Source organism: Serinus canaria, chromosome 7 (assembly GCF_022539315.1).
Source record: "Serinus canaria isolate serCan28SL12 chromosome 7, serCan2020, whole genome shotgun sequence".
NCBI lineage: Eukaryota > Metazoa > Chordata > Aves > Passeriformes > Fringillidae > Serinus > Serinus canaria.
In genome coordinates, this window is record NC_066321.1 from 629,407 (window position 1) to 656,088 (window position 26,682).

At 49.4% G+C, this 26,682-nt stretch overlaps 1 protein-coding gene across 1 annotated transcript in view; it reads right to left on the minus strand.

The window, feature by feature from the left end:
* Nucleotides 1–26,682, minus strand: part of GPD2 (glycerol-3-phosphate dehydrogenase 2) — a 47,983-nt gene that overhangs the window by 12,365 nt on the left and 8,936 nt on the right. The window contains exons 2-7 of the mRNA XM_050976994.1: nucleotides 25,506–25,613; nucleotides 20,702–20,870; nucleotides 19,137–19,261; nucleotides 17,529–17,626; nucleotides 16,316–16,620; nucleotides 3,271–3,427 (exon numbers count right to left, since the gene is read on the minus strand). Of these exons, the coding sequence (XP_050832951.1) occupies nucleotides 3,271–3,427; nucleotides 16,316–16,620; nucleotides 17,529–17,626; nucleotides 19,137–19,261; nucleotides 20,702–20,870; nucleotides 25,506–25,607 (956 nt within the window). The 5' untranslated portion in view covers nucleotides 25,608–25,613. The remainder of the gene's footprint in view (nucleotides 1–3,270; nucleotides 3,428–16,315; nucleotides 16,621–17,528; nucleotides 17,627–19,136; nucleotides 19,262–20,701; nucleotides 20,871–25,505; nucleotides 25,614–26,682) is intronic.

Below are 26,682 nucleotides of genomic sequence, written 5' to 3' on the forward strand. Positions count from 1 at the left end.
TTTCAGAAAACAGAAGGCTTTTATAAACACTTCAAAGTAAACAGCTTTTTATGTAGGAAAACATTGAACTGCCCCTTTTTTCGATCATTTTTCCTTCAAGGACTGATGCTGACTTTCATTTGAGGTGCAGCAGCTCCCTTTACAAACATGTGCAGTAAGGTCAGGGCTCCTCAGGCTGTGCCCCTGCTCCTGAGATACAGGGAGCACTTGGAAGGAGGGCAGGAGATGCAGATTTAGGTGGCAGTTATGGACTGTGGGGGGAATTTTCAGTGGACTCAAATCCTAAGGCAGGCAAAGACCTGCTTGGGTGGGATTTACCTATTCAAGCTGAATATTGCGTTTTTAGGAAGTCTGAAGTGATTACTGAAGGGAAGTTGGCAATATCTGGCAAGGCTGGGAGAGAGGCTGAGAATTTCATAGCTAGCATGTATATTAGACCCATTTTAGCTGATATTTATAGACAGCTTAGGCATATGGTGGCAGAGGTACAATCTAATAGGGGAAGTCAACACAGGTTTGGGAAAGGTAAATCACCTCAGACAAATGATTACTTTTTAAAATGAAAAAGCTGTTGATTTAGAGACAGAGGAAATCAGAGGTTTAATATACAGTACCAGAATTCAGAAACTTCATAGACATTTTCTTCAAAGTATGAAATTTTTTTGATGTGATTTCATAAAAACTGCTAAAAACAACAAAGATAAACAAGCAAAGACTTCCAACTAAGTTTCCCCATAGCACCTCTGGACTGAAGTGTTTCAGATTGTACAGCAAGTGCTGAGAAAGGCTGGAACAGTTTTTCATATGCCAATTATTTACTGAATCACTGATACCAGCTATCCTGGGAAGCTCTCTCTCCATGCCCTTTGCCATGCTTGTTCCAGCTTATTTAAATAACTAAAGAACCACCCAAACAAATGCAAAATATGGTGTTTTGCATCAGAAAGAAGCATCTTAACACCCAAATACTGGCCTTCCTGAGGCCTCAGGAGTCATGCTGCTGCACACCAGGAACACCTCTGAAAGAACACGATTTTATGAGGCAGGAATTCCTACAATTCCACCATGGATGGGAGAAGGAGGTAAGAGCCTTGTAGACGTGGTGAGATTTCTCTTTAAAGATGGCTAAAATGGGCAAATTGAGGATTGGAAATTCCAACATAAAGCAATGCCTTTACAGGGAAATGTAGAGGCAAAAGGCCTGGGAGATCCATGGAAGGTCTTGGATCCATGGAAGATCTCCAGCTGAAGAAGCATTTGACTAAAGCACCACAAACTCTGTTAAAGAACGATAAAAAGTGACCTTCCATAGAGAAGAAGTGAGGTGCAACAGGCAAGTTTACCTGGAATGTGGAATGCAGAACAGATAGGAAAATTCCAGAAAGACAGAAACATCTGAAATTGGTCAGAAGGGAGAGGAAAAAGCCTTGTCTTCACAGACACATTCCAGGCAGGAAGCCTAATTAATGAGGGGAGGAATTCTGGGACTATTAATGAAGGACTTCAATGAGTAAGAAACCCATGGGGAGTGAATGCATTAGGTTAACATTAGTTTTACAAAATCTTGACTATATTTTTGACTAAAACCTTCTAGATGTTAAAAAAAAAAAATAATTTGTGTGACTGTGGGCCAGAATCCTGTAACACATTCACAGGGCACACGTGGACACGGTGAAATGCCAACCTCCCTGTGCTGAGCAGTGCTCCTTGGCACCACGAGAAGGAAGGCCTGATACAACCAAGATTAAATCCCACGAGTGTTTTCTATTTAGCAGACAGTTCCCTGCTTTCAGCAATCCCACTCCAAGGAAATTCAGTGCAGTGTTATCTTATCAGCTGTGCTGTGGAGGCAGCGTGTGGGCAGATACTATTTTACAAGGAAAGTAATGCCCACATGCTGACATACACCGGGGAACATGGAGAACAAGAATTCTCCACATTTCCAATTAAAATTATTGGGTTATTACAGAATAAATAAATCAGAGCTCTCAAGCGTATCCAGCCATCTTCTACTTTGAATTTACTAAAGCTTTCCATGTTTTTGTGTAGGGCCATAAAGCTAATCACACACATCCTTCTCCTGGCATATGAGGAAACTGGGATTACAGCCCATTTCTCCACATTTTTAGTACTTTAAAGCAGCTATCAGGTCATTTTACCATTTTTTCACGGAGAAAGATACAAAAATGAAAAAAAAACCAGAAGAGAATGAAGGGGTGATTTTACAGAGGCCAAAAATGCCTCAATTTTACAGTGTGTGGTGGTGTCCTGTTGGGACAGCTCTGGCAGAAACACCCCCTGGTGCACTGGAAGGCTGAATTCCCATTCTGAGAGGGGCTGTGGAAGGCATTACTGCAAAGGCACTGTATCAACACAACTGGGCTAAGTCCATGAAGGGGAATTTCCATTAGGATGCTAATGACTTCAGGAACCAAAGGTAATATTTGAGTTCCGACTGACAAGGCTGGCTCGGGAGAAGGGGATTTGGCTTTGCACAGCAAACAGGGAGAGCAGCAGGAGACTGCAGGGAGCAGAGAGCCACGGGAACCTCACCTGGAACACGGAGAGCACGTCCTGGCCACCAAAACCCCCAGGGGTGGGAGGGTGGGCTTGAGGCCACAGCAAATGTGGTTGTGCTACTCTGAGCTACTTCTATTGCCTGTGACAGTAATTATTACTGATTACACTGCCCATCCTCTCACTTATTCGGTGCTTCTGCACTCCTGTTTTGTCTGAGCAGAGCCACATCCCAGCAGAGTCACTGCACAGGGAGCTTCATACATAAAGGCAGGCAGTGGAACAAGATGATCTTTAAAGTCCCTTCCAACCCAGACCACTCTGTGATTCCATGATTTAACAGGACAAGAGATTCTGTATGAAGGTGCAACCTCTCTGGAAGGTTTTACATGCTACTTGTCTCCCTGAGGGGGTGACCAAGCAGCAGCACAGTCAGCTCAAAGGCATCACTGAAACAGGTGCTTTCACACCTGGGGATGTGCTGCCTAAACGCCTTCTGCTTCAGCAGGAGTCCTGCCTTGGGCAGCTCTAACTAAAAACTACACGGCTTCAGTCTGTTCTGAATAGAGGAAATTGTTCTCCTCACCGGCACAGCGCCAGGATCCTCTTTGAAAAACACAAACAAAAATCAGACTCAAACTGTGCACGGCGAGCTGCCGCAGAGCCAGCGGTGCGCCTCTCCCAGCTGATTTATTCCGCGGCAGCAGAGACTACAAATGGTGTCACACGGGCAGCAGGCTCCCCGTGCCTCACCTGTAATAACCAGGCATCACGATATGCACGCCTGCACTGGGCTGACAGATGTTGGGCACCTCCTGATCATCCATTTTGCGGACTGAGTCTGTGAAAGGTCCCGTGGCATTGATAACGCACTTGGCCATGACATCGAACTCCTTCCCTGCGAAAGAAAACAGTATCAATCACAGACACCATTTGTTTCCTGCTCACTGATGCTCTTTGTTATTCATCTCTCTATAAACTCAACCTACTGTAAAGTGTACCCTGTGTGTGCGAACACAACAGCTGGGATGGGTTCTAAAAATTAACTAAGTGTTCACCCAACACCAGATTTGAGAAATGTTTTAGACTGGAATCCCAGCTTATCTGTAAGGGCAGAAGAGAGGCAGGCAGGGTGGAAGTTGCTCAGCTGAAATCTGCCTCTCAAGAAGAGAGATTTCAGTCTCAGCCCGCAGACTCGGTAAATGGGATTACTACTGTACAGCACGGAGCCTTTTACAATGTCATCTTTGCTTGACAGAAGGGCTGGGATACAAAGCTCAGTCTGGCCTGCCAAAACACTGGGGTTTGAGTGAGAAACGTGACAGAAGTGGAAGCTGAGTGACACTAATGGCACGGCCCAGAAAGATGGCTCCTGTGCTGGTTCAGGGCTATTTGCAGATGGCAGTGGCCCTGCTCCTCCCTCCTGTGTTATCCCAGGGTGCCACTGTCCCCTGCAGCGCACCCCACACACCCCACTTACCTGTGAGCATATCCCTGCAGGGGGACCCTGCACACCCCACTCACCTGTGAGCACATCCCTGCAGTGCAACCTGCAGAACCTGCACCCACCCCAAACCCCAAAACACACCCCACAGACCCCAGACTTACTGGTGAGCACGTCCCTGCACCACCCCCACAGGGCCATAGCACAGCACACCCCAAACACACCCCACAGACCCCAGACTTACTGGTGAGCACGTCCCTGCAGCGCACCCCGCAGACCCCAGACACACACCCCAAACCCCAAAACACACCCCAGACCCGAAACACACCCCACAGACCCCAGACTCACTGGTGAGCACATCCCTGCAGCGCACCCAGAGGACCAAAGGTCACACAACCCCAAACCCAACCCACAGACCCAGCACCGGAGCACACCCCAAGCCACCCCACACGGAGCCCGTTCCCTGGCAGCACACCCTGCGAGCTGCCAGACGCAGCGCCCCCCGTAGCCGCTCAGCATGCCCAGGTTAATGGCCGGTGAGCGTCCTGCAGGGCGCGACAGCCGTCGCCCCAGACAGCGCGCGCCCACGGCGCTGCAGAAACGGACCGCACAGCCCTGCACACGGCCGCGCCACGGACGTCAGCCGGTGCACATGCGCCTGTGTCACGGCCGATGGCCTCGCAGGGCACCGCACCCAGGGCCCGAGCAGGGGCGGGCGGGGAAGCGGCCGCACCAAAAAAAGCGAGCCACCGAGGGCCGGACTGCACCACACGGGCCGGGCCAGCCCCACACGGGCCGGGCCTGCCCTGTGCCTGCCCCACACGGGCCGGGCCAGTCCCACACGGGCCGGGCCTGCCCCACACGGGCTCTGCCTGCCCTGTGCCTGCCCCACACGGGCCGGGCCTGCCCCACACGGGCCGGGCCTGCCCTGTGCCTGCCCCACACACACCAAGCCTCTCCCTGAGGGTACGCACCGCTGCACTGAGCAGCACACAAACCATCCCTGCCAGTGCACAAACCATCCCTGCCAGTGCACAAACCATCCATGCCAGTGCACAAACCATCCCTGCCAGTTCACAAACCATCCCTGCCAGTGCACAAACCATCCCTGCCAGTGCACAAACCATCCCTGCCTTTCCTTTATTATCATGCCCTAACTTGGTACCCATACCCAGGATTTTGACAATACAACTGGTATTAACCAACAAGTCTGATTACCAAGTGAACACGTGACACTCGACATCCTAAACATCCTTTTAGAGACTCTGCCAAATTTAACTGGTTTTTTTTTTTGTATATTCCTTTGAACTTCCCAACATCCAACATAAAAGCAACCAAAAAAGAGAAATAACTGGACAAGAATTAATGAAGGATTCTTAACACATATCATTAAAGATTTATTACTGAAATTCCCTCGTTAAAGAAAACCAAGAGAGAGTTGGAGGGACTGTGAAGGGAAGATGATTAATTACTCTGAAATACTGGCTTCACCTGAGACTTTTCCTATTTATTATTGCACTGAAGTTGGAGGCCTGGATGCTGGCTGGAAAGAATTACTATACATTGAAGGGGCCAGGCTCTGTGTGTCCTGAATAATTAATTTCTGAGAAGGCTAAACTTCCTGAGGTTCACTTCCCCACCTGCTTGGACCACTCCTATCACGGACCATACTGATAAAGTGATAAATTTGTAATAGATACTGTAGGTGATTTATGTTGCCAGCATTCCCAGCATTTAGTATAAATGGTTTATGTAAAGTTTGGTCCTTCGGATTCTGCCTGCGCAAATCTCCAACCCCCGTGCAAATCATCTGTTCCCAGCTAAAAGGGCAAAGTTATAAAGATGGGATCAATGGCCTCGCAAGCACCACCTCCCCTCCCCAAAATCCTCATTCCAACCCAGCCCAGGCTGTGCAGTGCCATCCGTCTTCAGCTGTGAGAAAAAAAGTTACACAAAGTGTGCAGAAACGGCAGCATGATAAAGCACGGATGAAGAAACAAACAGTAACTCCAATTCCACTCAGCAAACAATGCCCAGAATCAGCTGCAACAACGGAGGAACAGCAAAACAACTGAGCAAGATGTCAGGAAAAGTTGGGGATGCTCCATCACACGAGATGCACGAGAGGGAACAACCATCGGTCAGAGCTGGCAGGCAAAGCTTTCAGTAAATGCACGGGCCCTGCTGCTGCTGCTGCCGTGGCAGGGAGGGATAAATGACCTTATGAGGTTCACCTCAAAGCTGCCCAGTTTCTGGCAGGGTTGAGAGAAGGTACAGCTCGTGTGCAGAGGGAGCACTGGGTGAAAAAGGGACAAAGGACAGCGACAAGCTGCTGTACAGCAGCTCTTCCACATAACAACAGGGATTCCAGAGGAACCCAGTGCTCAAGGAAGGACTGGATGTGGCACTCAGTGCTCTGGGCTGGTTGATGAGGTGAGGTCACAGCTTGGACTCGATGCTCTCTGAGGGCTTTTCCAACATAAATGCTTCAGTGATTCCGTAATCCAGGAAACGCTCCCCTAGCCTGAAGCCAGGGGCTCTCAGGAGCTCATTGCTCTGGAGACATCCTCCTTTTCCTGGGGCTGAACTGGGGCCAGCCCGACCCACGGCCCCGCAGCAGCCCCCCTCAGGCAGGCCCCCAAACCCAAACCCTGCCGTGCCATCTGCACAAGGGATCTGCTCCCTCCTTGCAGCCAGGGGGATTCAGACCCCCCGGTCTGCTCCTGCCAGCATTGCCCCAGGTGGCACCGACACAAACCCCACCCTCCTGTGGTGCCCTGGTGTGGGGATTCATCACATTCAGCACGACCCCACTTCAGCCAATATTAGCTTTGGTCTATGGAGCCCTGACTGTTTAAATTTGGTGAGTTTGCCTCTTCCCACATTTCCCTTATTTGTCCAGAGCAAAAGCAATCCGGAGGAACCAATCAGCAGAATAAATAATGTGGAAATGGGTAGCTTCTATATAAAACCAAACTTCCAAGTAACAATTGTTTAGCAAGCCCCAAATCCAAAGGCTACTCGGCGTTTTGTTGAGCCTCCCAATGCTCCTAAAGTCAGAGTGAGCTCAGAACACTCTCAGCACATGCCAGGATTTGGACCACTGTGTTCAAAACAACATTTTCCTCCTTTCTCTGAACCTCTCATCCATTTTCCTCTCATCATTATTCTGACGCAAGAACCCCCATGCTATTACTCACTCCTCAGCTGTCCAAAAGCAACTGAGTGCCCATGGAATGCATTTGCAGGCAGAGGACTGGGAAATAACCAGTTCCTGATTAACTACACGGCTAGAAAAACACACTGGCTTCAGATTGATGTGACCTACAGTGTGGAGTGCTTGAGTATTTCACAGCATGAACAGCAGAGATCTGGAGAGGTCTGGGTTTGAAAGGAGTAAAGAGTGACTTCCCACCTTGGGAATTTATCATCTGTGGAGAACAACAGTGCAGTTTTGGAGAGATGGGGTCACAGGATAGTGGTTCTATACTCAGCAACAGCTGGGTTTTGCCTTTTGTTTTTTTTTAAAGCTGCCAACTGGCATGTGTGTATTCTCCCTAGATAATGACATTAAAATCCTGCACTTGAACAGAGCATCAGAGTACCCTGGACTGGGAGGGAGGCACAGGGATCACCCAGTCCAACTCCCTGCCCTGCACAGACACCCCCAATTCCCACCCTGAGGCAGCACTGTCCAAGCTCCTGGAGCTCTGGCGGCCTCGGGGCTGTGCCCATTCCCTGGGGAGCCTAAACCCAGCACCCTTCACCCAAAGGGAAGCACCTCTTCCTGATCTCCAGCCTGAACCCCTCCTGGCACTGCTCCAGCTCTTCCCTCGGGTCCTGTCCCTGCTCACGGAGAGCAGATGGGAGCTGTCCCTTGGGAGGGAGCTCCAGACCACAGTGATGATCTTTAACACTCTAGAGAGAAAGGGAAGGATAAAGCAAAGCCAAGGTTTTGCATCTCAGCCTTTCTGACCTTGCAATCAACTGCCATTCTCCTCAGACACAGAGGTCCCCCAACACCAGAGAAAAGCACCCCCAAGCTTTAGCTCCTCCAGCCCAGACGTGTAGAGCTCTCTTGACATGGGCACCGTTGCACCTTCCCAAGGTGCCTGTTCCATGATTCCACTCCAAGAAACCCAAGGGGTGTGATCAAAGGCAAGGGAACCCCAGCTCCCAGGGAGGCCCTGGATTACCCACCACAGTCATCCTTGTCCTGCACAGCAGCCACTGGGGCTCCAAAGCCAAACAGAACCGTGATCCCCCCTTGCTACCACAGGTGACCCCCTGATGATCCTTTGGGGTTCTCCAAATACTTCAGCCAAAAAGTTATTTTCTAACAACAGAGTGGCTAAGCCAAATTAATTTGGCATCCTTGTCCACAGCTGAGTATGCCCCTGAAGATCCCCTAAATCTCCTAAGTGTAGGCAACACAGTGAAAAGGCAACTGTGGCATTCCCCAAGAAGAGATGTTCACCAGTGCCCTGCCTGGAGAGGACTCTGCAGCTCCAGGGCTGGGTTTGAGCGTTTGTTCCTCGCATGGTGCCAGTTCTCACCTGCTGCACCCCGACAGAAGGCAGCCACAGCTCAGCACACTGGGAGGAACCTCCCCGAGCCAACTGAGGAAACATGCTGAGCTCTCTGCAGCTCCTTGTGTAGTGCCTCTTGAAAACAGAGGGGAAAACAGAAAGAATCATCCCTCCCTTATTTGTTGTTTTCACCTGCTGTAATATGGAGACAATGAAGAGATAGTTCCATTTTTACTAAGGGCAGTCAACCCAGCTTTTTCCAAAACACTGGCTTAAATGCTTTCACCAAATTAACACCGAACCCTCTCAGAACCCCTCAATCCTGGAAGCCACACTGCTGAGGACATTTAGCATGCCAAGACAGTTGGAGTAAGTCTATCCCACACCACGTTAAGCCCAACAGTGATGCCATTTGGTTTATAATTTCTTATTTTTGTGTAATTTGGGAGAATTCTATTTTCACTCCTTAGTAGCAAATGCTGTATTTCTTCACATCTGAACAGACAATGTTTCCGTTGGCACTGACAGAATCCTCCCCCAGAGTGCACACAGTGTACATTCAATTTTATTTTTATCAGAGCTGAGCCCCAGCCAGCAGGGAGCGGTAACAAAGCCCACAGACCAGAGAGATTTGTTTGGGACTGGTTCAGGAGAGTTGTGTGAAAACCAGAGCATGAATGAGGCACTCTGGCAGTTCTGGTATGTTCTGCCCTGTGTCACTCTGACAACTACCCTGTCACACCGATTCACAGAGCCCCAGACAGGCTGGGCATAAGAGGGACCTTAAAGCTCACCTGCTTACAGGTGTATTCCATAGTGCAGCCCTGCACCAGGTAACTGCAGGCACACAACAAAGCAACACAGGAAACCAAATCCTTTCCTGTTCAAGGTTTTCTCACTGCGTACCCACAGACCTTACCCCAACCCCACCACGCTGAAGGCTGGTGAGTGATGACACAATTATACATGTGCATTAGATATATACAACTACACTAAGTCACCAAGACTGTCCCTCTCCTATAATTTTAAGGAAGTGCTTAATTGCACGAGCGGTTTTATTACAAGCATTAAACAGGAGCCCAGGAGCTGCTGTGCACATGGAAAGGGTTAGATCCCAGTTAGGCACGATGAATCAGCTGGAGTGACTCAAAATTGTTCCAGACTTCTCTGAGTGGGAGCTCAGCGAGTTCTCCTCCCCAAACACAAGCAGAGTAAGCTCAGGGGGAATGTCCCCTTTGACTCGTGAGTCACAAGTCAGAACAATGCCCTCAGACCTGAACTCTCCAGCTCTCTGAATCACAAGAAGCTGAAGTGGAATTTTCTGCAAACTCCCAGACTTTCCAGGCTGTGCAGCACTCATGTCCTTGCTCCTGTCCTGCTCCAGAGGGACACATTCTGACTCGTCCATGGGCTCCATCCCCCAGCAGCACAGTGACAGCAGCCCCAGCTGTCCCTGCAGGGCACACAGAGCCCAGCCCTGCTGTGCCCTGGGCACCCGTGCGGCTGAAGTGAGGCCCAAGCAGGCGGGAAGGATGGTGGACAACTGAACATGCGCTGGAAATAACCACACCCCACATTTCAGCTCTTTAACACCTGCCCAAAGGTGTGAGCTTTCATAGCAGGGGAAGCCTCCAGCCTTCTCACAGGTAAACTGATCCCAACAGATTCAAACTCAGATTTGACACATCCAGTTTAAATAACCAGCAGTAGTCACCTTAATTTCTGACCTCCTCCATTTAGCACCAGCTCAGATCACAAGAGCTAAGCCTTCCTACTCTTGGAATCACAGAATGGTTTGGATTGGAAGGGAACTTAAAGCTCATCCCATTCCACCCCCCCTACCAGGGACCATTTCCACTATCCCAGCCAACCTGGCCTTGGACACAGCCAGGGGCAGCCACAGCTCCTCTGGGCACCTGTGCCAGGGCCTCCCCATCCTCACAGGGAAGGATTTCTCCCTGATCTCCCACCTACCCCTGCCTTCAATCTGTTTAAAGCCAATACCCCTGTTCTATTATGATTTGTTCCAAATTCTGTAGTTATAAACAAAGCAATATCACAAACAAGAGGCAGAAAACCCATAAAATATTTTTACAGAAGAAATCCCAATATCCTTCAAATGTCTGTCTGATCGAGTCTGCTGCCAAGTTACAGCACAGGAGCTAAAACTCCTACTGAAACTAAGATCCCAGAAAGCCACAAAAATAAGCCAAAATATCCACCACATCCAGTGACAGACAAAATTTGGAATTCTGGCTCTGTGTGACTGCTTTATAATTACGTTGTTTCCCACTTCTTTTGTATCAGCCTTCAACTTGTCACTACACTGCTACTGCCATGTCAGTGGCAGGAAAAGCACCGTGTTAAAATGAAACTAAACATTGTCACTGTCAGTTTATGGAAACAGCATTAAAATGTCACCGTGAGCGCCTGTCACGGCAGGGCCGCTGCGGCTGTGCCACCGCGCCAGGCAGGGACCTGGGATGTCACCACAGCTCTCTGTGTCCCCACTGCCACCAACGGCTCCCAGGGGGAAAATCCCACCATGGTGAGCTCCCATCAAGGCCACCCTGTGCTGGATTTTAGCTCCTACAAAGCAGTGATGGCTGCATCAGCCACCGTGTGCCGAGCTCGGCCAGCTGCTGCTGTGCCATGCAGGAGAGCCCACCTGGGAACCACACCAGAATGGCCAGAGGGAGGGAGTGCCTGCAGGGACAGAGTGCCCTGCCACAGTGGAGAGAGCAGCCCTGCTCCCACAGATCACAGAGCCCACAGCAGCAAGGCTGCAACAGACCCTCCAGACCACCCAGCACCGTCATAATCTCCCCACAACCATGGCCCAAGTGGCACATCCAGATGGCTCCAGCTTGCTGCCAGGGATGGTGACTCCACCACCTCCACAGACAGCTTACTACAATGCCTGACCACTCCTGCAGTGAGAAGTTGTTTCTAACATTATTCTGATGCTCCTCTGGGCAGTGTGAGGCAGGTTCCTCTGCTCCTGTCCCTCGTTCCCTGGGAGCAGTGAGATGGGCAGGGATCCCATCACCCCCTTCCCCTCCCAAGGACACGTCCCACGGGGAGCAGCGCACCTGGCACCCCGTGACCCACTGCAGCTCCCACAAACAGCCCCTGGCTCACGGCAGAGCTCCATCCCTTGCCCTGAAAGCCACGACACACCGGGGACCTCGCAGATGTTTGTGTCACAATGAACAAGTAACGTTGTCTTGCTCAGGAATAATCTTAAATCTTTTTGGTAACACGATCTGAAGAATTATTCCCCGTTCACTTCTTAAGGGACACAAACCCCATCCTTTGCTTATACAAGCATTAAAAAAAGAAAAGAGAGAGGCCCTGAATTCACTGGAATATTCATCATTTCCAACCTTAAACCCAGAGCGTACAAACAGACGAATCTGGCAAGTCAGAAAGCAAAGCCAATTTAATCTGTGGCTCCCCTGAGGTAAATGTAGTTCACAGTCCTGCCCCCACCCCAACCTCAGCCATAATCCCTGCTTCCTGGAGGTAAGAAAGCACTGAAGTGAGGAAAATTCTGCAGCAGGATATAATGATCCAAAATGACAGGGACAATAATGACAATGAATTTCATGTCTCCCAGTCATGAGCTGGGGATGCTTGACTGGGCTGACTCACACGATTAAATTGTTACAGGTACAGCAGGAGATGCAGTTATCATCCGGTGCTTTTGGGAAGGTGCCTGGGGCAGCGGGCAGGCAGCGCCCTTCTGTCGGGAGCAAAGGGCTCCTCCTGCAGCCACGCGGCTGCGCCCGCACCTCCGACAGAGGCAAAACTGGGTTAAAGATGCAGCTGGTGCAGGCCATTGATTTTATTCCTTCTGAAAATGATAAAAGGGCCCTGGCGGGGAAAGCGCGGCGGGACCGGAGCGGCGAGGCACGGCGTGTGCCCGAGGGAGCTGGGCAGCCTGGGAGCTGGGGCTGCCTGTCTGTGCCAGAATGCTCCAGAGCTCCGTGCTGGGCTCCCTGCATCTGCAGCGCTGGGAGCTGGAGCTGCCTGTCTGTGCCAGAATGCTCCAGAGCTCCGTGCTGGGCTCCCTGCATCTGCAGCCCTGGGAGCTGGGGCTGCCTGTCTGTGCCAGAATGCTCCAGAGCTCCGTGCTGGGCTCCCTGCATCTGCAGCGCTGGGAGCTGGGGCTGCCTGTCTGTGCCAGAATGCTCCAGAGCTCCGTGCTGGGCTCCCTGCATCTGCAGCGCTGGGAGCTGGGGCTGCCTGTCTGTGCCAGAATGCTCCAGAGCTCCGTGCTGGGCTCCCTGCCCCTTCCAGCCCTGCACCCTGCAGGGTTTCACAGGCAGCCCAGTGATGCAGAATGCCCTGGCACACCACGGGGCACGGACACACACCGAGTGTTTCCCAGCTACACCACGGTCAGTGTGCCTGCAAGGCTTCCCTCGCCCACCCAGCCTCAGGCTGGAAACACCAGGCAATACGAGCAGCTGCGTGTTTAAATTCACCTATGGAAAGTCTGTTCAGTGACAAACTGTCAGAGTTTTTATATCCAGGGAAGGAAAACAGCCACAGAGTTGTCTGTAATACCCCTATTACAGCTCAACATCTCCAAATATCCATTTGTCAAACATGAATTATAAAGCTATAACATTTCATAATTCAGGACACACTCAAATCCTAGGAAAAATAGCTACAAGAGCCCAAATAAAAAAAAGCATTTATTCCATTTTTGACAGCTTAATGAATGCCCTACTCTTTTGCATTGATTTTTGTGTGTGTGTCTGTGTGTGCACGTGTGCCTGGGAAGGATTTCTCAGGGGGTTTGCTGTAAACAGGGAAAGCGAAATCCTCTGCCAAGGCTTTTTCTACTTTTAAATAACCTCCACATTAAAATATTTCAGCAGAGAATGCATGCAAAACTACTGAGAATGCAAAAAGCAAAAAACAACTACTTAGATCCCAGTAAACATACTGGAGATTTGTAGAACAAGACATTAAACAATCGGGTATCTTGATGTAGCAAGAGAGTCCCAGACACAGGAAGTGTTAATTTCTTCTTTCAGGAAATAACAGCAAATTCAGAAAGCACGGTCAGCAGAGCCCTAGCATCCTAAATTCAGAATTGATTCCAGAATACAGATTTTCCTTACATACCTAAGGGCTCTTGCAAGGCAAAATATGTTAAAGAAGCCTGCAAGCACCTAGAGACAGAAAAATAATGTATCATAAAGAGAACCGTGCCACTTGGAATTGCTGAACACTTTACACTGACACACTCTGGCCAGCTGGATCCCCGCTTTAATGGTTTTCCTAGTTCTTATCATAATGAACTCTATATAATTTAAATGGAGATTAATTCTTCCATTTAAAGGGCTTTGGAACAATCCTGCCCGAGATCCTGAGCTCAGCCCAGCCTCTCCCTGTGCCTCCTCTCCAGTTCTCCCACAGCCCCTAAGTGGATCTGACAGATCCCTGCTCAGATAGCAGCCGCCTTCTCCCCCCAAAATGTTGCCTTTTTGCTATTCAGGAGTATCCTAATACCAACAAATGCTAAATGCAGTCTGACATGTCCCCCTAAGAAACAAACTTGTAAGTTGTGGCTTCAAAGCAAACCTTGAATAAATAGGACACGTTGTGTACACCCCGGCTAACATCCAACATATGCTTTGGCTTCCCGATGCTCAGGCAGAGCAGGAATAGCCTCTGGACAAGGCTGTGATTTGCTCTTGCTGGTACTTCCAACGTTTCTGATGTACCATTTCTTTGTGCCTGTATAAACAATTTAAAGGATGTAATGAAGACCCTGGCGCGGTTGGGAACGCAGCGTCCCCATGAATTATGGATGGCTGGAGGTGCCAGCAGCCCCACAGGGACCACACAAACACAGGGACCCCTGGGCAGGGCTGCAGCACACCAAAATCAACCTGCTCACACAGTGTGTGCACCTCTTCCCCTCGTGCTGGGGATCACAGCCGTCATCATTAACAGCTCTGTTTGCAACAATTACAGGGACAAGGAATAAAGGAAAGTGAGGAAAGAGGATAAAACTGCATTTAACTGCACTTACAGTTTAGACACTCCATCCTTAAAAGGCCAATTTATCAATTCATCCTTTGGGGGAGAGAGAAGGGATGGACAGAGAAGAGAAAGATGTCACCTACTTTAAGACTTGTATTTTGCTTTGCCATTATTTAATACTCTATTTTATGACTAATCCTTCTGAAAGGACTAAAACAAGTTTAATTTAATCACCCCCTCCTCTACTTTCAGTTCCATTCCCTCTCCCTTTGTGCTCCATCCCTCTGGATTTAGGGTGTGACAGTACATCATTAAAATTCAAGTACAATAATTTACAAGACCTAAAGGGAGCTTGCTGAAATGCTGTGACTTAAAGCCCATTTCCCGTGGCCAGAACACAGGTTAATTGATCAGGACAAAGCAGTTCATGTGCCCCAGCCCCACGGGAGCCCACCTGCCCCAGGGGCCAGCCCAGAGCAGAGTGACACAGACAGGAATGAGCTGAAATGTGGCCTGTTCACAACTGAATTAACGCTCCAGCTGGACAGTCCCCATTCTGCACTAGGTGCAGCCTCAGAACACTCACATGTGTATTATCCACTCATAAATTTCATACCTGAGTCCTTCAAACCCATCTTACTCTTCAGGGAAACTGAGTCTTGGTGGACCTTGGAGAGCTTTTTAAATTTTAATTCAAAACATCATTTCTTTCCATTCTGCCTAAAACCGAGGATAACTAAGCTGTGTCTTATAGAGAAAGCAAAACAAAGCAAGACAGATTTTTTCCCCTTTTTTTTCTATTTTACTCTTCCTTCCCAGTACTGAGTGTGGTTTTGTATCCCTCTGTTGGGATGGCACTAAACCTCCAGGGACACCTCTCAGTCACTCGGAGCCCTGCCCTGCCCCTGTCTGCAATCAAAGCCCACCTGGCATCTTGATGCTGAATCTTTAGACTTACAGCACTGTTTAAAACAATTATTCACGTAAGAAACATGAAGACCAATTTTAAGGCTACCCTGAAAGATGTATCTTTGGAATGCTGGAGTAGTAAATAGCCACAATACAGCCAAATTATTTATTTAATCAGAAGAAACTTCACTAGATTATAAATAGATTTCAAGCTATAGTGCTCTTATGAGAAGTGTAATTACAGTTAAGAGAACCACTTCGTTCTTCTGGCTCCTGGGATCCCTTAAAACAAGCCAAGGAATAGCTCAGGATAGGGAAAAAATAAACCTGAATTCCCTCTCTGTGTGCTGTGTATGGCAGGTCCTGGCACTGGGTACAAAATCCGTCACATAATCCCACAATAAATTTTGCTAAATTTGCAAATTTTGCATTTCCACCAGACCTTAAAAATAAGATAAAATGCAGCTTCTATCAGTAGTAAAATCAACTAAACATCAAGTCCATCCTTTAAATCCAACCCTCCTCCCAAACAAGAATCTGCACATACATATTTCCCACACAAATATATGAAGTTTTAATTGATTTCCACGCTGCTGGGCTCTGTCTGAGACACCTGCAATTATCAACACAAGCTTTAGTCAGAAACCTCATAATCCACACTGGAGTCCAGTGTTTTTCCAGAGTTCTTCCCACTCCAGAACCCCTCTGATGAGCTGATGAATTGTTCTAAATGTAGTTCTACAAAGGGAAAATAATTCCCTTTATAATCCACCTTGTGTGAAGATTTTTATGCTGCCAAAAGGTCAGAAACCACATCTCCACCAGAACACTTTCACTCTGCTCTACACCCAAGGAAAGCCAAGGAAAGCCATTGCATTTTCTCCTACATCCAGTTAACTGCTGCTGTGAAAACATGACTTATCTCCCAAACTAACTAAGAGGCAAGCTGAATCCTTCAGGCTGCAGAGACCCAGGGTACAATCTCCAGGCTCCCACTTGTGTTTCCAGCCCAAGCCCAAAGCCCAGGGGCAGAGCAGGCAGAGAGGCCACTCACCATCGTAGTAGACAATGGCTCCCACCAGCTTGTCCCTGCGCAGCATGGGGAACAGCTCCAGGGCCCGGGCCTTGGTCAGGACATAGCTGCTCTTCAGGCACTGGCTGCCTGCCACCAGGTCATACAGCTTGATCCCAATCCAGTAGTAGGGCAGCTGCCACCACCTGGGGGGAAACAGCACCGTCGAGCGAGAGAAGATACAAATGAAGCATTTAGAAGTGCGTGCACACTCTGTTATTGCAACACAGAACACGGTGAGCAACACAGAACGTTCTTACAGCAGTTCCACCTTGCTCAGCATTACAAGCTCATGGTAACAAGACAATGTAAATACTCCACACTTAGGTGTTGTTTGCCACTGTTTTCAACTGAGCTACTCCCTGCAGTGAGTCAAGCACATTCAAGGATTTATTTGCTCTAAAATCAGGATCTAAACGGGGCTGTTGTGCCTCTGTGTCAGATACTGGAGCGGTGTGCAAACTGAGAGGATTCCCCCAAGGCAAGGTCTAAGGCCTCCTGCACAAACAGGACCACAATAAATGCAGGCAGCCACTAACTTATTCAAGCTCCAGCTCTTACAAACCCCTCACACTAAGACAGGAATAATAAAAACAGGAATGATCTTAATAAAATTAAGCTCCTTCAGCAAAACCTCCCTGCTCTAAATAGTCTGTTCCAGTAAGTAATTGCTCTTACAGACTGAAAACCCAACCCAAAGCACTGAGTGCCTTCCTCAGAGGAGGAGGAACCTGCTCTGTGCACACCCAACTGCCCTGTGCTCACAGGGACTGAACAGCACCTGCTGGGAACACTGGGGGGACAAGGGTGCACTGAAAGAATAGCAAATCCATCCTGGGAATGAGAGCTCTTTGCAGCTGTCCCTGTTGGGGTGCTGGAAGGGCTGCACCCCAGGATGTGCCCCCCAAAGCAGCGACTGCTGGCTGGGCACAAGTGATCTTTGTGCTTCTGCAGCCCAGCAGCTTCCCCTGGGACAGCTTTGAGAAACCCCTCCCAGGCCAGGGTTTGCTTGTGAGAAGCCAAGGTAAAGGGGAGAAGGCACAGCAGAGCTTACTTGTAGATGGGGAGCATGATGGGCAGTGCAGCTGAGAGGTGGGGTGCGCTCTGCAGCAGGTGTGCACGCTCCTCCAGAGCCTCCTTCACCATCCTGTACTGCAAAACACCAGCCAGGGTCAGTGCCACAGCACCCACCCTCCTCCAGAGCCTCCTTCACCATCCTGGACTGCCAAACACCAGCCAGGGTCAGTGCCACAGCACCCACCCTCCTCCAGAGCCTCCTTCACCATCCTGGACTGCCAAACAGCAGCCAGGGTCAGTGCCACAGCACCCACCCTCCTCCAGCCCACCCTCACCATCCTGGACTGCCAAACAGCAGCCAGGGTCAGTGCCACAGCACCCACCCTCCTCCAGCCCTCCCTCACCATCCTGGACTGCAAAACAGCAGCCAGGGTCAGTGCCACAGCACCCACCCTCCTCCAGCCCTCCTTCACCATCCTGGACTGCCAAACACCAGCCAGGGTCAGTGCCACAGCACCCACCCTCCTCCAGCCCACCCTCACCATCCTGGACTGCAAAACACCAGCCAGGGTCAGTGCCACAGCACCCAGCCCTGGCACCAGGGCAAACACTCAGTGACAGACTTTATCCACGTATCATCACCTCCCACCATTGTCACTGGGCTTTCTCACTGCCATCTGCTGAGAAACCCAAAGGTTAAGGGAAAGGATCCCCAATAAAATAAAGCTTTGGTAGTTTCACCTTGGTGTCTTGGCAGCACAGTTTCATAATTATTTCATTTGAACATAAAGCTCAAGAAGCCAGGCTGCCCTAACAAGGGGCAGGATGCACTTCAGGAGGGCTAGGACTGATCCCACAGCACAGCTCCATGCCAATTCCCACAGCTCCCCCCCTTCCCAACTCCAAGCTGCAAATGCAGAAGGGTTCTTCTCCAAACCAATCAATGTGCATCAACATGGAGTTGTTCTTTGGCAGAAAAGGTGGGTTTCTCTGTGTGGATAACTGCAGGGTTTGGATATTTCCCCCTGAAAAATCATCATTCGTGCAGCAGCATTTCAGCCACTAAAACATACTTTGAGAGGCTCCAATGGAGAGACAATGTGATTCCTCAAAACAGGAATATCAGGCTTCCACCCACACAAGAATTCACAAAAGCATTTATAAACTCTCACTCATTTACTATATTTTCTTTTCCCATGCCAAAATAAATCACTCATTTACCATCTTTTTTCCCCTTATTCCAAAATAAGTTGCTCATTTACAATATTTTTCTCCCATTCCAAATTAAATCCCTCATTTACCATCTTTTCTCTCCCATTCCAGAAGAGGACAGCCACTCAGTCCCCCGGGTTCATGACATTCCCTGTCTCTTTTAATTTTGTTTTATTTCAAGCTCTTTTTGTTCTGAGATCAGCCCTGTCTCTGCCTGCCTCTCCCAAAACCCACAGCCTGCAAGGCCTGGCAGTGACACTGCCCATCAAAGTACTGGAAAGCTCTCCCAGAGAAGACACTTCCCATGCACAGTGGCTGTGGAACAAACACTGGAATCCAGCACTGGAAAGCTCAAAAGGAGACTCAGCTCTAACTGGCAGTGAGTGAAGTGTCTACCAGCAATTCTTGCTGAACAACCAGCACAAAAAATTACCTGCTCTAAATCCAGCTTCATGATGGCCTTCTGGAGGTACCTCACTCCACCATGGATCAATTTAGTGCTCCTGCTGCTGGTCCCCGATGAGAAATCATCTCTTTCTAGAAGGGCTGTTTTTAGTCCTGTGTTACCAGAAAACCAAATTAACTTCTTAAATTACACAATTTGTATGTAATTCATTAAAGACACTTCTCTAGGGTAGAGACAATCACAAGAAAAATTACTCTGTACATGGATAAATTTGTATTCAAAGTGTAGTGCACTGTCTATATTGTAATGAAAAATTTTAGCCTTCTTCCTGAGGGAAAAGTCGAAGCAGAACTTAAACAGCAGCACATTAAAAGCTGGGTATTTCACAATGGAAAGGCATTACTGCACATTAGGGGGCACGCTCCCCAGGGAAATGACAGCTTGGATGCACGGCAGGAACAGAGGGGCTCCATGGACACTTTTAACCCTTTGCAGCAAGGAGCTCTACACCTCTTCAGCAACCATTCAAGTGGCATTCCAGAGAGGGAGACAACTGGCAGCTCTGCTTACTTGGAGTTTGCCTCAGAGGCGCCCAAACCCGTGGGGCACGCTTGGAATTCTGACATACACAGGAAACAGTCTGATCAGCCTTAACCACTGAATCCCTGGGGCTGGAAAAGACCTCCAGGATCACTGAGCCCGACCACACTCCAGCCCCTCAATGTCCTTTTGTCATGAGGGACCCAGAACTGGACACAGCACTTGAAGGGCCTCAGCAGTGCCAACACTGAGATTTTAACATCTACTGGTCTCCCAAAACTTTTATGTCCTTAAAAAAAATCTAATTATTACTGGTAACTTAGAAAGATCAGAGCAATTTATTTTTGTCGAATGTGACTGAAGATTAATGGACACAATCAGAAATAATTTGGTGAAGATTTATCAAACACACGAAAAGCAAAATTTGTTGTTAAGCGAAGCAAACACGATAAAAGAGCAAGTTCCATGAATGAACAGCAACGAGACACAACTCATTAACCAAATGCCCGTGAATATTTCACACCTCAGAGACCTACTGATATAACCAGTATACCCAAGAAAAGGATAAACAGAGATTAACTGTAATCATTTCTGTCTGCTTTACAACTGCATTTTCTGCCAGAGCACAGCAGAGGCAGAAGTGAGAAGATCTTTGTCCCGTGTTATTAAATATAACAACCAGGCTGGAGTTTGGACTTATCTCCCTGTGCTCAGTCCCAACTGCTTTATCCATTCACATTACCACACCTGCTGGATGAGAGTTTCCCAGCTCAAACTGAAAGGCTCTCCTGGGGTTTTGCCTCTGTTTCTGAGCTACAGGTCCAGGTTAAAGAGCCTGAGAGCTTCAGGGCTCTCTGCTCTGGCCAGTTCCCCAAAGGTGGGGCAATGGGAGCATGGATCTGCTGCGTGACCTTCCTCAGGGTCCTTCTGCCTTCTGAGAACAGAGGTTTCCCAGCCAGGATAACCAACCCTCTGCCTCTGGGTCCTTCTGAGAAGTCTGTTAGAGCCCAGGTACCCCAAAGGAGCCTGCAGGGGAAGCCCCAGGCCCTCACCTCTGGTGGCTGCATCCAGGGCACAGCCACAGCCCGTGGCTCCCCCGCCGATGATGAGCACGTCGAACTCCTCGCAGCTCTGCAGGGCCACCAGCTGCTGCTCTCTCGTGGGGAGATGCTCCTTCCTCACTGGAACAGCTTCTTCAGCCTGGACCTGCACCAAGGCACCCTGCAAAGGTGGAACACAGCCCACGAGGCCTTGGCTTTGCTCTGCACACACACGTATGGGGACAGACACCCCCAAACACAGCCTCTTCTACAGCCACAAAGGTTAACTCATTTATTCCCAGCCACTTCCCCCACTTTTCACAATCATAACATATTAAACAGAGGAGCAAACAGTACCAAAAGCATGAAGGGCTACCACACCTCTACTTCGCCTTGCCCACCTCAATGTAACACCACACTCAAGTGTTACTGCCTGTATTCATCACTTCTAGGAACTCTCAAACGTTACAGGATGCTGTTATTATTTTAATAAACACTACAAAGGAAGCATTTTAATAAACAGACACATGGCTGGGCTCTGGACTCTCAACCAAAAATTCACCACAGCAAAGGATGCAGAGCTGAGTGTACATTTCACATCTCATGCAGTGGCATTAATCCAAGCTCAAGTTTAATGAGGTTCAGGAGTGATGTGATTGTCAGCAGAGTGCCCTGAAACACCAAAGAAACTCCAATTTCACCTCCTTTTTGAGAAACTTCTAAGCAATGCAGTTTATGTCCTACAGCACGTTACAATTTAAAGTGACAAAGCTTAACAACGTGGCAGTTTCCATTTTCCTGGAATGGCCCTGGGGATCTCTTTGGGCTGATATTCCCAGAGCCAATGCTGCTCTCTGTGCAGTGACTGGGGAGAGAAGGGCCGATGCTCAGTCACCTACCAGGGACCACGGCTCAAGCAGGAAGAGTTTGAGCAGTCTGAAGGCTCACTGCTCTTAACATCCACTTAAACTGAATTCTAAACGTTTCCAGACTTTCTTAAAAATTATAAACACTCTGAACACCAGAAAAACCTGTTTAACCCTAATTTAAGACCTAATTTAGGTGCAGTCTCCAGGCCAAATGGCAGACTTAACTATGCAGAATAGCTTCTGCCCAGATCTCCCAGACAGGAAAGAGCAGACTAATAAAAATTCAAGTGACAAACCACAGAAACTCCTTTCCAGCCAAGCACAAAAAGCCTCAGTTCAGATTATATGGTGCATGCAGCCTAAATATTTTTGTTCAGAATTATTTGCTCATTCCTCAGCAGTATCATGATTTAAATGCATTAGTTCTGTGTCCCTCTCTCTACTATAAAGCTGAAAATAAAATCTAAAAACTAGTAGCCATGACTCAAGGAAGTGCATATTCCAAGGATAATTAATGGGCAGGTTCATCCTGCAATCAGGGATGATACTGACTATAATGCAAGTAGCTCCTGAAAACCCCTCAGGACAGCAGCAGCCACTGTCACTGCTCCTGTGGTACAATGCAATCCCTGGGGAAAGTGGGGCTGGAGACACAGTCCTCCACTTCATACTGAGGATCTAATGAGGTCCTGGAGCTGTTCCAGGGCTGGAGCCCCAATGCTCTGGGGCCAGGCTGGGACAGCTGGGAATGCTCCCCTGGAGAAGGGAAGGCTCCAGGCAGAGCTCAGAGCCACTGGCAGGGCCTGAAGGGGCTCCAGGAGAGCTGGAGAGGGACTGGGGACAAGAAATAAAAAATAAGACTTATAAGAAATCCTGGTTTTTCTCAAGCATGGTGATCCCTGTGGGATCAGCTCTGTCCCCCAGCCTATGTGGGGCACCCAGGAGCTGCAGTGCCCAGCTGTGCCCAGCTGTGCCCAGCTGCAAAGGCAGCAAACTCTGCTTGTTGCCCGGTGCTCACAGGCACAGCAGCCCTCACACAGAGCCCTCAAACACAGCCTGCAGCTCCTGAGGCACTCTGGGGCTGGGAGGAGACAGGTGAAAAGTTTGGGAGCTTCAAACAAACCCAGCTGCCACAGTATTCTCCTGACCACGGAATTCTGCCCATGCCCACGTGCTCCTGCCTCTTGCCCTGCTCTCCCGCTGGCCCTGCTGGCTCCAGCACTGCCAAAAACTTTTATAGCCCCAAAGTACAATAAAAGCATATAACAGAATCCCAGAAGGGTTTGGGCTGGAAGGGACCTTAAAGGCCACCCTGCCACTGCCAGACAGCAGTGACAGGCAGGAAATTGGGAACACTAAAAACACCCTATCATGCACGTGCTTTGGCTGATGGAGCTCAGCGACACGTGATCGACTTCCACGAGCTCTGGAGAGGGAAAATCCCCACCTCCAAATTTACTTCACACTACATTTCCTGAGAAATTTCCAAGCATGCTACTTAACTTCAGGAAAATAACAGAACACCAAAAAAGACAGATTTGGAGTTCAAGAAATACTGGCATCAGGTGGGTTTGACTCCATGTCTAGGTTTGCTTTTGAACCCATTATTTAGAACAAATGGCTCCTAGCAGAGCCCAAAGCAGAGTCCCCTGCATCCAGCCCCTGGTATAGCCAGAGTGTGGAGATTAGCCCTGGAATATAAGCAGAGTGATTAGTACCAGGAATTGATATAGATATGATGCATCTTGCTGTCAATTAAATGGGGGAGTGAAGAAAAGCTGCACACAGGGATTCCATCTGCAGTAATGTGATTAGTTTGGCAGTGAACAAGTGTGTTTACTGAAATAAGCAATTGCTGTTTATATCTACAATTTCTCAGGCAAGAGTTCCCTGAATGGTTTTGATTACGCTCTTAGTGAGAGGAATTTAGTTTGGCAGTTTGAATTTAATCATCAAGTTATAAAGTGATCTGGTAATCCATAATCCAGTGCTCTTGTTAATTTGCTACTGTAAATCTCCAGGTAGGTTTGCAGAGTCAAATTCATCATCCTTATTCATTTAAACAAAAAAATACAGTAATTGGAACTCCCCAAAGCAGGCCCTGATGCATTATCATATTATCACACTACTGGATTCACCTTGCTGAGCAATTCCTACTGACCCACAACACACTCACACACCAGGAAGAGCAGGGCTGGGAAAGGACAGCAGAGTCCTACAACTCCAAACCAAAGCACTGCCCTTCCCCTCAGTGATCATGAGGGGAGAGGGGAAGGAAAAGCCACCAGTCATCTCCAGTTGAACCTGGCACGTCCAAGAACACCCCATCTCACACCTGGCACCAGCCTGCTGAGGCTGATGCATTAAATAAAGGCCCAAAACCAGAATGCAGCAATGCAGTCAGGAAGCAGGAAGATCTGTGTCCAACTCTGTGTCCCCATCAGTGCTGGAAGTGCTGGTGAAACAGCCAGCAAAGGCTCACTGTGCCACCTGGGCCGTGCAGGTGTCTGAGTGCTCCAGGCCAAATCACAGAATCACAGCATGGTTTGGGTGGGAAGGGACCTTAAAGCTCATCCAGCGCCACCCCTGCCATGGCAGAGACATCTCCCACTGTCCCAGGCTGCTCCAAGCCCTGTTCAACCTGGCCTGGGACATTCAAGGGATGGGGCACGGCTGGAATGACATGAGCTTTAAGGCTCCTTCCAACCCCTGCTGTTCTGGGATTCAGGGATTCAATTCCAGTTGCATAAATGCGACCCAAAATGCCAGCACATGTGTGCGTACAGAAAAATTAGTTGGGGTAACAGCACGAGTGGTTCTGTGATTTTGACTCCATGGTCATGCTCTGTAAAACCCTGGGGTTTAATCTGTCTCTGGAAGCTCATAGTGGCCATCCATCCCCAGAAAAAGAGGAATTCCCTGAATTCTGGAGTGCTGCAGACAATATGCAACAAGTGAGCTCTCCTGGTGACTTTTCTCTTCCAACTCTCTTACTTAGCAGTCCTAAAAGCTGCAGCTGCCATTTCTGACAGTAATGAGGGCAGGCTGTAAAACCCTGGGATAAAGACTCTGGAGAGAACATTACCAGCTCGGAGCAAGGCAGGCAGCCCGATGGGGAGCTCACTTGAAATGCTGGGGTTTATTTTCTGCAGCAGTATCTGAAGCCATAAGAATCTTGCCTTATCCACTTCCCAGCTTGGCTCCCCAGACATGACTCATCTCATTCCCAGCTGCTCCTCCTCCTCCCCACAGAAACAGCCAGAAATGGGATTTAAAGACCATTGTGGATGTGGGGACATGGGTCATAGTGGCCTTAGCAGCGCTGGGGAATGGTTGGAGTCTCAGAGGAATTTGCCAGCCCTAACAAGTCCAGGGTGCAATGATGAAGAAGGGAGCTCAAGAGCACAGCCCCTCCAGCCCTGCTGGGAGGAGCAGATATCCAGGGAAATCTGTTTTCTCCAGCAGCAAGATCCAGTGCACAGACTGACAAGGATGTGCTGCTTTACTGTGACAGGGCTCCAGCACCAGCCTGCCCTGCTGGGGGAGCTGACCCTGTGCATGCCCCCTCAGCTGGGGCACAGCCCTGCAGGGACCCCGGCCCACAGCACTGGGCTGTGCCCACCAGAGGCACAGGAGCCTGCCCTACGCCTGCCTTGGCACACATCCTGTGCCCAGCCCTAGGAACCCAACAGGAGCTGGCACCAGCACCTTGCTGAGGCTGGGATGTTCACAGGTAGTGCTGGTGGTTTCACTTCCAGCTTCTCAGCTTGAAAACACTGTGGAGACAGCCCTTTTACTTCAGTCAGGTCTTTCCACTCCTCCTGCAACTAAGTAAAGCCCTCAGTGGCAGCCAAAGGTCATTTTTAAAAACTATTTGTACAAGCCTGACATATGCTGTGACAGATTTTAAGTTTCCTATTTTATCAAAAATCATAATTAATACTTACGTGTTTGTTTCTATGCTGAGAAAATTGAGAGAGGCCAAAAACTGTTGCTATGGCACCTCCTCCAATGACAGCAGTTCCTTTCACTGCCTTCCGAAATGCCATTTTTTACTGTAAGAAAAGAAGATAAAAATTAATTGGCAGTTTTACCATGTCAGGATCTGGTACACACAGAATAAACCATTTGAAGAAACTAATGACAATGTTGTGACAAGTTGAAATTTAGGGTAGCAATGTCTTAATTAGAGATTTTCACTGCAATATTAGTAATTTCTAAACAAAGTCTAGACAGAGGCAAGCCAGAGTGCTCTGGTGTCTGCTGAGAAAGCTGAAGGATGAAAGAGTATTTAGATCAGGGTAGATACACATACCCCACAGTGACCCTGACTGTGACAGGTACTGCCAATCCACGGAAAGGCAGACCAGGAGCAGCCTGTCTGCAGTCACAGGGCCACCAAACCCTCATCCCAACACCACAGCAGATCTGACCAGCTCCTCACCACCTCCTGCAGCTGCCTACCCGTCCCATCACACCCCTGCTGCAGTCCCTGCTGCCTCGCAGGCAGGAGCTGCCCAGAGCCCAGCCCGTCCTACCCGGGGTGCAGCAGGAGCAGGGCCCACAGCGAGAAGCAGCAGCACACACAGGGACAGCACCGAGTGGCACTTTACACCCAGCTCCAGAGGGCTTGAAACCAGCCCTATGTGGGTCAGGCACATTCTTAATAGACCCAGTGTTCGGGTCCTGAATGACAAATGTGCATGGGACTGACCGGAATGTTAAGCAAGCCCAGTCTGCTCCGTGTTCCCCGGTGCTCGGGGCTGGAGCATGGCAGGGACAGCATCCCTCCCACCTGGGGATCCCATCAGCACCCCGGGCCCCCCAGGCCATCCTGTCCTGGCCACACTCCCCAGACAGCGATTTAGCACCAACAAGGCTTAAAGTGGGGCAGACTGTGTGTGCAGCCCTGTGCCAACACCGCAGCACCAGCGCTCTTACCAGGCATGGGGAGCAGCCCTGGGCCAGCAGCAGGGAGCCAGCTCCCCATGCCAGGATGGGCATGGAGGCATGTTCCCAGGCTGGAATGCCTCAAAGGAAGGAATTCCTCACTGGGAGGGTGGGCAGGCCCTGGCACAGGGTGCCCAGAGCAGCTGGGGCTGCCCCTGGATCCCTGGCAGTGCC